At 33.6% G+C, this 13924-nt stretch overlaps 2 protein-coding genes across 2 annotated transcripts in view; one reads left to right on the forward strand and one right to left on the reverse strand.

Annotated features, from left to right (window-relative positions):
* Positions 1-13924, reverse strand: part of ANO3 (anoctamin 3) — a 393002-nt gene that overhangs the window by 98538 nt on the left and 280540 nt on the right. The window contains 2 exon segments of the mRNA XM_060103704.1: positions 2755-2799; positions 10959-11059. Of these exon segments, the coding sequence (XP_059959687.1) occupies positions 2755-2799; positions 10959-11059 (146 nt within the window).
* The window catches only part of MUC15 (mucin 15, cell surface associated), a 96851-nt gene that overhangs the window by 35010 nt on the left and 47917 nt on the right, over positions 1-13924 (forward strand). The gene's annotated exons all lie outside the window — the stretch shown is intronic.

The following is a 13924-nucleotide window of genomic DNA, read 5'->3' on the forward strand; positions in this document are numbered from 1 at the left end:
AAGGAAAAGGAGTACACTACTACTTCTACAACCACCACTACTACCACCATGCCACCAACATGACCTAACGTATTACCTACTCTCTACCAAACTTATATCATGTTAGCAGTCTTGCAAAGACAAGATTTCATGGCATAATGTGAGGATGACTTCTAACAGAGCTTTAAATTCCTTTGCTAAAATCAGTGGAATGCAGAGAATTCAATGGAAATTGAAAAGAAACCTGGATTAAAGGGTCAAAAGAACGTGGTCAGAGCACAAACTCTATCACACCAGCTGTGAAAGCTAGGGGATGAGATGTGGGGTGGTAAGGAGTGGTGATAATGGAGTCATTTATTTTCCCTGATCTGCAAACCAGTTACTCTGTTCTGCCCTGCTGAATGGTCCTTTTGAAGATGCTTTGATAATTGAATATGAAAGTACTTTGTAAGCTAATGATAGAGAGCAGCAATAATAAAACTATAGGCATTTCCTTTCGACCTGCCTGGAGAAACGATGATCTTTGAAACCTGGATAACTGCCTGTACGTATTTACCCCTAATGTTTACTGGTCAAATTATCCATGCACAAAACATCTTTCCCACATCAGGATATGGAAAGCACAAGTGACATCTAAGTACACACATTAGACTTTTGCTTTCCTCTTTCCAATTGTCTAAAAATTGGGTTTTATAATTTTATAACAGTGATGCCTGTACATATACACACACAACATTTAAATTTTCTTTTCCAAAGGTCAAGTTAAAAAAAAATCAAAATCAGTCCTTTCCTTAATTGAAAGTATAAACTCAGGCAAATACCAAGACAGTAATTTTTTCAGTTTAATATGTCATATAATTTTATAAATGCCTTTCCTATTTATTTGTTACCCTCCCCATACGCATCCACTAACTCAAAGAACAAAGAGAACTATTTGTAATATGTAAACTGTAAAGCAGTAGACTATAGTAATGCTTAAGGTACATTAACAATTGTTTGGAATAACTGACAACCTTATTTTCATTTCATAAAATTAAACAAAAAATAATAAACACAAAAGATAATAAAACATATTATGACACATAATATAGCATTTTTCTAGTTTACTTTTGTTTGACCAACATAGTAAAGAAAAACATTTTTCCACTATTAAAAATGTTTCTTTAGGATTTAGAATATACATATTTAACAGGAATTCTAAATACAAGTTTACTCTAAAACTAAATTATGACAGTATTACATAGACATTGGTTGCCAATATAATATACAGGATTTTGTCTTTCTGTGAGTCTCTGAAAGGAAGATGCCTATTTAGCAGAAAACACACTAATTATACAGTGGCAAATCTCACTAATCCTATACAGCACCCAGAAGCAAACCTAAACATGTTTTATCAACACATCCAATATTAAACAGGCACATGCAGAGAAAAATATGGAAAACCTGTGGTTGTAAATTTATATATTATAATATTCCAATGAATTTGACCTTATTATGCAAAAATAACTTTGGAAATTTGCTTATATAGACCAGGAACGAATGAGCACAAGAGAAATGATGAAAGCTCATTGTAAATCTGAGCATGTCAACCTGACAAACAGAGGAATCCGACTGGCTAAGGAACACCATTAATTTTTTAAGAGCCATTTGAGTACTAATTCCTTTAGCATTCATTCAGATTTCAAGTTTTCCCCCTCATGATTTCCTTTTCTTGTCACTCATTCCTACCACCCTAAATTTAATGTTTAACAGAGTACAATACTCTCTTCTAGAATTCAAAATTTTCCTATTTTAGAGTTCTAAATTATATTCAGACATTTTCTTTGGTAAAAGAACTAGATTTATTAAATTCTCTCCTAAAATGGTCAGATATTTATACTGTATGATTTTGCTAGTTTTTGTGTCATTCTGATTTGCAATATCCTGCAACATTATTCAATAAGGCCTCCTCTACGACATTCACATTCTATTTTTCTTAACTGATTTTTTTGCAAGGAGCAGAAAAACAGCGAATTCTTACAAGCCTTTTGTTTGTAGAGTTCATTAAATGGAAGCTCATTTTCTCCAGTGAAACGGGGTCAAGGCAATTCAGGTGGGAGAGTTTCTTGTGTCTCAGGGTTGTATTTTAATTAATCCTTTGCCATAGCTACTGTTAACCACAATAGGTAAAGAGATGTTGTTTTGAGATAAAGCTCTTGAAAAGAAGTTTCCTTTCAATACCAGAATTGAAAGAGAGGCAGGTTTAGCTGGTGGAATAAGAGTAGGTCTGTAATACAAAAGATGCTGTATGGCCTTGGTAAACCACTTCATCACTCTGGATGCTAGTCTCTCTTTTACCATCTCATCAATAAGATGTTTGGATTAAATGATCCAAGAGGTCTCTGCTGTGTCTATTGTTCTATTACTCTAGTGGGTCATCATTTACCCATCAATCCTGGTTTTATAACTAATTTTAAAATTAAAATCTCCTGAAACACTAACTTGCAATTAAAATTCTTGTTCCATAACATTATATCAAGGAAGGATTGTGGGAATGGCAATGGTAAATAGAAAAAAAGGGATCATCTGATTTTAAACATTGTCAAATTTGGCATAAGTCATTTTGAAAATATCTTGAACAAATCAGTAAAGTTTTTCTTTCTAAAATTTACAGCTGCTGATATGGGTAATCAAATGCATTTTTTATTTTTTTCCCATATGGGTAATCAAATGCATGTTTTATTTTTTTCCCAAATGACAAATTGGTCGTAAACAAATTTCATATCACCCACCAACCTGCCCATTGATTTGCTCCTCTGGTCAGTGTAATAGGATTTTTTCCTGAAAAAAAAAAAAACAAAAACAAAGAAAGAAATCAGCTGAGAAAAGTCACATGAAAATAGTGAAACCAGCAAGTGACAACATTCAATTATACTGAGCATTTCAATACTCTAATTTCCACATGCTAAAGAAAGATATGAAATGAACCAGTATAATAGGAAGAACTGTGAATTTGCATTGTTTCAGAATCTAAGTTACTAATAACGAAGACACTTTCATAAATCAACAGGTCACTTTTGAATATTTGATTTTTAATTCTTTTTTGAAAGTTTGTCTTCTGCTACATAATGCATATTAACCAGATCACTTGCTTGTATGTTATATGAAGTCATCTATTGATCTAAACACATATGTAATGAATATTTATGACTTTGCAAAGAATGTTAAGTTATAACCACTAGAAATTTAGAGAAAAAAAGAGGGTCTTTACCCTCAAAAAGCTACTTTTCAGTTGAGGAGACAAGTGATAGTTATAACAAAGTGTGATAATTCAGTAAAACAGAGAGGGCTATGGAAGTACCTGTGAAGGGATCTCAATTAGTTTTCATAGACGGAGGAGAAAGGAGACGGAAGCTTTCCCAGAGGATGTGTTATCTGTGTTGAATCATGAAGCATGAATGGCAGTAGTCGTCTGAATGGAGTACTTAGGACATGGCATTTTAGACAGAGGTAGCAGCATATGAAATGGTTATGGGAGCAAGACTAAACCTTGTAAGATTCAGGGAACTTTGACTAATTTGGTAATTGCTGGGGTATAAACTGCAAGTTGAGGATAATAATAAAAGAGGTGAGGGGATGGTGAACAAGGCACAGATGATGAGGGGTCTTACCACTGATGCTAAGGTTTTTGGGTGAAAAGTTATAGGAAGATATTGAGTGTTTTAAGTAAGTGTGTAGCATTCTGATTTTTGAGAAACTAAATATTCTAGTGACAGAGGTTAATTCACCTTCTAAAAGATTCTCACTAAATCCACATCTTGGAGCTCAAGAATCTCATTCAGGGCCTTCTAAAATGCCTCTTTATCCCCACCCACCAAAACCCATTCCAGAGAATCAGAAAACTCCATGGTGTGGTATCTAGAAAGCAGGGCCGAGAGTCAGGACAATTGATATTTAGTCCTGTTATTAACTGCTTAGAAAACTTGAAAAACCTTCTGAGCTACCATATTTTATTGCAATCACCAGTCATAATCCTAGGAAAGAATTTTTAAGTTGTCTGACATACTCTAGCACTAAATTCAGATATGGAGTTTCAAGGCTTGCTCTGTCTAGCCTAAACTCACACTTTAAATATCACCCCCCTTCATTTTATCAAACATACACAGGTTTGTGTGCATACATCATTCAATCAACTTGGTGCTTTGTGACCACCTAGAAGGGTGGGATAAGGAGGGTGGGAGGGACACAGACGCAAGAGGGAAGAGATATAGGGATATATGTATATGTATAGCTGATTCACTTTGTTATAAAGCAGAAACTAACATACCATTGTAAAGCAATTATACTCCAATAAGATGTTAAAAAAAATCCCTATTGTACTATAAACCCATCTTCTCTCTGAATCTCCTCTACAAAGTACTCTCTTGCACTATTTACCCCATATTATATAACTGTTCAATGACTATCTTCTATAGGAGATTGGGTTTCTTGAAGACGGTAGCTTCAGTTCATCTGACTTTGTGTATACTTGGCACATTCTTTGGTAAATAGTAAGCATTCCAATGGCTGATGAATAAATGAATGGGCTTTTGTTTAATTCACAGTTGCATTTATTTCCTTCAGTGCCTGAGGGCACTTTGAATTTAATAAACATTTACTAAATAAGGTATCGCTTTAAAAAACTACAAATGTAGAAATTGGTTTAAAATAATTTTCAGCATCAAAAAAATCTAGGAATGTGATTAAGAGGAGATAAAGATTATGGTTATAATGATCAGTTGTGGATATGGTAAGGAATAATATAAAAGAACAAGGTGGCATTTGGATAAAACATTATTCTTTTTATTGCTGCTTTTTTGAAATATTTCTCTTAAACATTTTCTTTTTTAATTTTGAAATGCTTTGGGAGAAATAAGAACAAGTGAAGGAATAAAGTCATACAAGATGAATACACATATTTTTTAAACTGCTTATACTGTAAGAATAAAATTAAGAGACTCATTTTTCCCAATGAACTAACACCCTAGTTACCAGTCAAATTTAGGATGAACTATGTGTGACAATTAGTGCTGTCAAGTCCTCTTACTTGAGGACCCGTTAGGTTATTGTTTATCTAGAGGACATGCCTGTAATGGGTGTATCTGCTTGGCTATAGAAAAGGGTGAGATTTCTTTTTGTATTTGCAATCTCAGTGAATTGCCTGTGATGCATGTTGCATTCTGGTTTAATGTTTATTCAGTGATAAAAGGGTTATCTTTCTCTTCTATGTTTGTGGAGAAGTTTCTTTGGTTGGGGAAGATTTTGTTTTTAATTATATTTCCCCAGCATATACAAGTGTACCTTTAATTCATGCAGTCAATAATAACCTGCAGTTTTCCTTAGTTCTCCTGCATAAATGAGCCTGCAGGACCAAATTATTTCCTACCCACTATCCTCATTCCATAATTTATTAACTGCATATTGTTCATGGACAGAGCTTTCTTTATTTTCCCTTAATTTTTCATTTGAAAGATTCTTCTATTCTACACCTTGCATCAAGACAGCATTTATCTACCTACCTACTTACCCATCTATTACAACAACCGCTCAAAATTATAAGTAAATGCTTATCTCCATCACTGTTTCCAATCACCGTTTCACACAGCCAGTGGCCACTTGTGGAGATGTCTGTGTGGCCAAATGAGAAGGACGGACGGTCACATGGGTGCGACCTTGGGTCCCTGCTCCTTGTCAAGCAAAACTACTGCACTGTTATCTATTCTATATATTGGGCTCCCTGTATGTTGTTACATTATTTTATTTTTGAGTGAGCTATGCTTTGCATAAAAATGTGATCTAAGTTTAATCCCAATTGTGATAAAAGATTGTTCTTAATGTTTTTTAAAAATTTCCCCCAAATTTGCTATGATTAAAATATTTGTGGGAGGAGGAGCTTGAGGAAAGATGGAAGGTTGACCCCACCTTTGAACTCAACCTGAGAAGCTACAGGGTGACTGAATCACCTTAAAATATGTTTGACCAATTTAATGTGAGAGAAGGGTAAGAATGAATAAGAATCACCTTTGAATCAAAAGAAAAGTAATGAATGTGGGAATTGATATTTCTGGAATGTACAAGACACAGGCTAAGTCTTTCCTGATAGAATAAAAACTAGAAAATGTGGACTATTTTAACTCTCTAAAATTTCTTGGTTAGTTTGGAAACATCAAGTCCAATATGCAAGCCATACCTACTTTGGAAAAATAATCAAGAAAAGAAATAGCTAGAAAATTTATGTATATAAAATTCTACACATGCAGAATATCAAGCATAAAATTTAGATAAAATGCTGAAGTTTCATGTTCATACAGTAAGTTACCAGAAAACTTTTGAAGGAAGGGTTATAACTCTAATAATTTTTTCCTGAATAAATTTGCAGCTTTTCTTTCTGAAATGCAATATATAGGTTTCAACACTGAATAAATACATGGAATAGTCAAACACGGATATGTTTTTATGCATAAATCTTTTAAAAATCTTGTCTTGAAAAAAGATATGTATTTTTCCTATTTAAGTTCTTTCTTAGTCTTGTATATTTTACTTTTAAGACAATATATATGTTCCTAAATATGATAACAGTTGACATTTGGAAAATGAATTGGTAATCATGAAAACACTTAGCCACTTATTCTATGCTTGAATAACATTCTTTTTTTATGAGCTGACTGCTATCCCAAATTTTAGGTGTACCTTATAAATAAATCAGAAGTTGGTTACTAAGGAGTTAGTTAATGCTACATCTATTATTTAAACTGATCTGTAAATATGTTCTAAAAGAACTCTGAGTTCCAGCATTTCTCAAACTGTTTTCCCAAGAACATCACCATATTAAGATTTTTAAAAATCCATCATCAGATGGAAATTAAGGAAAGACTTCTCTGTGTAACTGTCTGTTGAAATTTATAAAAATTATAAGAATTATTAACATATTAAAAATCTTCAAGACAATATTTCTCTATCAACTGTAACAGAATCACTTGGGATGCTTATTAAAAATACCCAATCTTATCCCTGACCTAATATGCTAGAATCTCTGGATGTAGGTTCTAGGGACCTTCATTTTTACTAAGTTTCCCAGGTGATTCTGATGTATTCTGAAGACTGAGAACCACTTCTCAAAAAATTCCTACAGTAAATAAACTTATTGTTTAACTTAGAAATTCAGGAACATATTTGGTCACAGGATATTTTTCTTTTACATCCTCTGGAACCAGTGCTCCTTTGACAAACTTTGAGAAAAAGCTGTATATTTTCTACTATTTATATTACTAAATCAAAAGAATCACAATGGCATTTTCCAAAATTTCAGTAATGTGGAAATTGTGAACATTATCTTGAAAAACATATTATAAAGAAGAAATTTGAGCCACATCATCAATAAAAAGAGACAGTAACTGAATACATTTCATGGTTTTCATATTTCTTTCTTTGGATGTATCAGAACTCTTCTTTCAAATGCAATCTTACCAGAAAATAAAAATGAATATTATTTATAAAAGGCAAAACCATCAACTGAAGAAAACACCTTATTCAAAACCTCCGTTGAAATAGAAGGACACTATGGCACACAGATTGGAGACCTAGGGTCTAATTTATACAAAGTGGAGACAGTCTGGTAAGGGAATTGTTTTTAATGAACTGCTAAGGTAAAGACACAAATAATTAAATTTGATACAGACTTTTAAAAAAAAACAAAGTTATGAGAATATTGATTATTCTTTCAGAGTTCCTCAAAATTTATCTGAAAAAGTCAAGAGTAAGGGAAATGAGAGAAAAAAGGTCAATGTACTCTAACAGACTTTCAGTTTTTAAAACTAATAAAATCCAACTGAGATGGTGGAATGAGCTGTATGAAATGTGTGATGCTGTAGATTCTGTTGCCATCGTCTTTGTAAGACTTTTTCCCTATAAACTACAGCAGAATGGACATACTTTGAAAGTATATTAACAAAGAAAGGAAAACCATCTTTGAAAGTATGAATGTCAAATATCTGGTGTAAAGCAAACATGTTAACCAACATTTACCTTTTCATTGAATGAAAGTATAATTTCAAATTAATAATGTGTCTTTGCCAGGGACTAAGAATCAAATGATGACAAATTCCCCCTTGGATAGCAAAAAAGGATTCAATCTTTCAGACCCCTGGCAAACAAGTGCTTTGTATAAAGTCCAGAGGAGATAAGTGGAAGATATGCTCTTTTTTTTGATGGAATATTTTAACACAATGTACAGTTAACCTGAAGAGAACCTGAATACTGAAATACACTGAAATGGCACGCTTTGTGATAGTCTCTAAGGGTTTCCTCCTTCTAGATCTACAAGGAAATTAGTTTGTGCAAAAATTCAACTATACCTCTGCTCAGAAACAATGGTGAAATCACAGGAATAGGGGCAGGATAAAGGTACGTGAAATCAGGCTTAATTTGGAATTTTTTAGCAATTTCACCCTGATATCAGAAAGTAGGTTATTGTCTTGGGTGTCACACTTCTTTTGCATTTGTTTATATCCTGCAGTCAAAATAGAACTTGTTTAAAATAATTTTGTAAGAATGTAAACAAATAAAATAATAGGGACCCACAAGCCCACCCATCAGAAGCAATCATGTTTAGCATATTATATTTTCTTCCAACTTTATTTCTATTCATTTTACATTGGTGAAATCTCATTGTATGAATACATGCATATCCTTCACATTTTATTTAAATTTATTTATTATTTCACTATAACCATTAATAAATCCTTGTACCCATGTGTTTTATAAATGAATTATATTGCATTGCAAGGGTATATCTAAATTATTTAAATCCTCTACCATTGAACATAGGAGATATTTCCATTTTTCAAAATTATAAATAGTACTTCGGGGAATGTTTTTACATATTTTTTAATTATCTTCTTAAGATAAAAAGTGGTTATGAAAAGTTTTAAGTCTCACAGAAAATAATTTTAAATTCAGTTTCAGAATATTTTATGAAATTTGATTCTCACCATAAATCAACAGAGGTGATTATTCACCATATCTGTGCGAGGTTTGAAGAGTACTACTTGTGAAAGTCTTTGATAATTTCATAAGTTAAAATGAAACTCATTGTTTTAATTCTGCATGATTTTGTGTAGCATGCATATATATATACAGACCAAACAAGAAGAAAGCAGATAGAGCAAAGGCAAGTATTCTCCCATTATCAGCTTGTAATAAGTCACAAGCATGTATTTCACAAGACTTTTTAGAAGGAGACGTAGTGTCAGCAGGAAAAAATTCCTCAAAACTCAAGACATGAAGAGTTGCACAGTGTATACTTACCTACTTGTACTCTCAAGTTTGGTTCAGTAGAATGACCTGAATTAAAAACAGTCCTCTGGGCCTCCCTGGTGGCGCAAGTGGTTGAGAGTCCGCCTGCCGATGCAGGGGATACGGGTTCCTGCCCCGGTCTGGGAGGATCCCATATGCCGCGGAGCGGCTGGGCCCGTGAGCCATGGCCGCTGAGCCTGCGCGTCCGGAGCCTGCGCGTCCGGAGCCTGTGCTCCGCAACGGGGGAGGCCACAACAGTGAGAGGCCCGCATACCGCAAAAAAAAAAAAAAAAAAAAAAAAAAAAAAAAAAACAGTCCTCTGTAGACTTCAAAATATCTAATCATAATACAAATAATATCTCATAGGTCCTTACTTGCTTCTTTCAGGGACCAAGTTTCATAAAAATGTACAAACTTCAGGTTTTTGTAGGTATCTTATTAATAATTTATATAATGTGCTAAAGAATTCAAAAGACTTTACTCATTTTCTTTTGTTTTTTATTTTGTTATTATTATTATTTTTGCCAAGCTCTTCAAGGTATTATTTACCTATCTTATAAAAATCATCTGTACAGAGAACTTTGAAACTTATACCCAAGCAGGAATGGGAGTCAATTTAGGTATCTAATTCTAATATTGTCACAGTAAGATTCCTCTGTAGTTGCCAACACTTAATCAATTTCTGTTTTGTGGGCAGTGACTGTGGTTGCATCTTCCAAAGCCTGAGGTGTTTCAGATGACTAAAAAGACAGTGATCAACATCCCATATTTCATCTTGAATACTGTAGAGGCTTGTCATGAGACCTGAGGCTATCAGCACTCTTACAGAGTTGGCCTCTTCCACGCTACCAGGTCTGAGAAATTTCTCCATATTTTTGAATTGCACTCCTACTGTTCATTCATATTCATTATCTAGAGGTTCTTTTACTTGGTATCTTGTTACCCTAAACCTTTTTAAACCTTCTTAGCAGTTGATAAAGCATACTGAGCTCCAAATAAGTGTAAGTGTTCATATCTTCAATGTAAGTTAAAACTTTGCACAGAGTAGAAACACTTGAATTTTATTGTGAGAGATCATGAAGGAAAGTGATAGGTTCTGCATATAACACAAAACACACAATATGGGGAAACACACCTATTCAATTTTTGCTTGCCTATAGGAAGGACTGAAAAATCTTTGAACTGAGAAGGCCTTTTATTACCATTTATCCTTTGGCATTGAGGACAGAGCTAAGAAACCATCTGGTTGCATTCCACCTGAGGAATGATTCTTGCTAACTGCTATACAGAGAAAGAACACTGTATTTGTATACATAAGGATGGTACACACTTACATTTCCTGACTTTCACAAAAATAAGAGTTCCATCTACCTATATTAAATAAGAAGTGAAATTGATCTTGGGAATTATAAGTTAAAATTTGCAAACAACTATTTTTCCCCTCCCTCTAGTCAAGTCCAGCTAGAAATGATATAGCTGGGAACCAGAACACTTAGCACATTAAGCAAGCAAATTAGAAGGAAAGATAAATGTCCAAGATAAGCTAAACTTTGGAAGAAAAAGCATTTCTTCTGTAGAAAGAATTACATTTATTGCTCTCAAGTTTTGCAAAAAACAGGCTCATCTGAATATACATTGAGATAGAATGAAATAGAATCTGAAAGTACCTGAAGGGCATCCTGATATTCAGCCTCTCTGCATACTTGCACAGCGTGTCCCATGGAATATGAATTTTAATAAACATGATATCAGGGTTTGCAACAGCTGGCTGCAAAGGACAGCAGAACCGACACCACTTAGAATCAGAGTTGATAATATCATGCCACAATTTGATCTGAGAGGGAAGGACATTTTCCGCTTGTCTACACATGAATCATTACCACCCATTTAAAAGGAATTTATATGAATAAAATTTCTTAATACAGAAATACCTTAATCAAAATGTAATAATGCCATTGAATGCAAGAAATAATCATCCATGTGAGTTAGTGCATTTTCTTCCTTTGATCATTATCAAGATCCAGAATCCCTAATCAGAACAATCATGAGCCAATTAGGAATCTGAAGTTATTCTTGTTTGACACCTTCTCATGATCCTCTCATTCCTGCTCTGGGGTGGCAGGGTGGGGGGCAGTGGTGGTAGTGGTAAAAACAACACTGACAGTTGTTACCAGTTATTCATTCACTTATTCTTCTAGCACATTTTATTGAGTAATTACTCCTGTAATTAAAGCGAGGTCCTGTGAAAATCCTAGGGATAAACAGAGTATAAATCCTACAAGTCCATAGCCTTACAGAGCTGTCAAATTTGCATGCTTACTCGAACCTTAACAGGTTAGTATACTGTTTCCTGCAAGAGATCATAAGACTTTGTGTCTTCGATCTAGACAAGAGGTTTTTAAGCAAAATCAAGTGTGCATCAGAATTATCTAAGGAGCTTTCAACAAAATTGAGTCCTCTGGTCTAATTCTTAAGAATTCCCAGAATTCGATTCCATTGCTCTGAATATTTTTCTCATACCACTAACAGAGAATCAGATGCCTTTCTGAACCAGATAATCATCTGGAACCTAGAATGAAATTATGGAACCTAGAATGAAAAGCCATTTGTCCAGGAACAAAGGTACACATGTGTACATTTTTTTTAGAAAAAATAGAAAAAAAATGGGACATGATGCTTTTTTTAAGAAAAATGGGAATCTTTTGGCAGTAACTGAAGAGTGGGAGCTCAAGAATGAATGGATTTCCCTTAAAAGCAAAACAAAACCCCTTTTGGATGAATAACATCCAGTATTATTCTTGGGAAAACTTGGAGGAGCGAGGGAGAGGAACACACACAAGAGAATCTGGACTTTCCACCAAGAAAACTAGGTGGAGACTGTGAGCCAAGTTATATCTCTTTTACAAGTAAACAATTTTCATGACTGACTCTTCCACAGACTGTATGTTCAGTGAAGGCAGGAGTGTGGTCTGCTTAACTCACCTGATCTCCAACATCTTCATGGAATCTGTCAAAATTACTTGCTGAATTAAGAAATAATTATAAATACATGAGCAAAATTACTACCAGCATTATAATAGCAAGCAGGTATAAACTGCTCTGGGAACAGATGACAATCAATCACTTGATTGATTCTGTTTGTATGGAGATTTTGAGAAATCACAAGGAAATTAAATTAATAAAAACCTATTACAAAACTTGAGTTTGTAAGATTTTTTCAATAAATACTTCCTAATTGAATTAATCACTAGTGATATGGATATTCTGGGTTAAAATTCACAGAGGAAACACAACTAAAGGAGTCAGTAGAAACTGAGATCAGAATTCCACTTGCCCAATTCTGTAACACTAGGCAGTGTGTGAATAAATCCTAACCTCATAAAGAGGTAAGGCAGTGTATGGTTGTTATTTTATACATAGTAAAAGAGTTTTAATAAATATAAATGGATTAGTTTTGCTAGGGCCACCTTGAGTTATATTTCAGTACTTCCTATGGATGTTCCTCAGATAACTAATCACAAGACATGTCCCGTGGGAACAAAAAAGTAGGGGTGGTTTCCAATATCATATAAAAATATGGGTGACCACTCTATTCCATTGATAAAGCTTATTAGCAAATTATCCAGATATTTAGGCAAATAAATCATCAAAGCTTTTGACCTTGTCAATCCATTTATTGGTAAAGTAGTTAAATCCAATCAGTAGTAATTTAGGGGTCCCTCAAATCCTTAATTTAATTTTTTTCTCTCAGTAAGGGAACAGTTGGCTAAATCACCAAATTGTAATACTATGTACCTGAGTAAAAAATATGAGTTGGATCTAAATACACTGCAATTTAATATATCCATAATACATTGTTAAACAACAGAATTGAATAGCAGAATAGTAAGTATATCATGACTAATTTTATGTAAAAAATTTATATGTGTTTGTATATACATAGAAAATATATTGAGGGACACTGAACAGTATAATTCAAGATATTATTAGCAAGGCTACCAAAGGAGAAAAGGGTATGATTTGAGAGATGGTAGATGTGCACTTTGACTTTTTATTTTGTACTTTGTTATACTTCTGATTTTTTACATTTTTTTTCTTTCTGTAATATGATAAATACATTTTAAAAAACCCTAGAATGTTTAAAATAGCATGCGTGGTTATTTTTGGATAATAAGAGTGAGGGTTCTGTGTTATTTCCTTTCTATTTTTCATTTTTTTCCTAGTGAGCATTGTTACTTTTATTGTTTCACTTGAAAAAAATAGCTTTCCTTAAAGAACACTAAAAAAAGCATTTGAAGAAAGGAAAGTTATGAGGGATAAAGAAGGGCTTTACATAATGATAAGAAGGTCATGTGTGGGTTAACGTGGTATATGGGAAATCTCTGTACCTTCCTCTCAATTTTAGTATGATACTTAAACTGCTCTAAAAAATAAAGTCTTTTTTAAAAGCATATAACAAACAGGATTAAGAAGAAACAGTTCAAACTGAAGATGAAACAAACTGATGGAAAGATATACCATACCCTTGGATTGGAAGAATCAATATTGTCAAAATGACTATACAACCCAAGGCAATCTACAGATTCAATGCAATCCCTATTAAATTACCAATGGCATTTTTCACAGAACTAGA

The sequence above is a fragment of the Mesoplodon densirostris genome, chromosome 7 (genome assembly GCF_025265405.1).
Source record: "Mesoplodon densirostris isolate mMesDen1 chromosome 7, mMesDen1 primary haplotype, whole genome shotgun sequence".
Classification (NCBI taxonomy): Eukaryota; Metazoa; Chordata; class Mammalia; order Artiodactyla; family Ziphiidae; genus Mesoplodon; species Mesoplodon densirostris.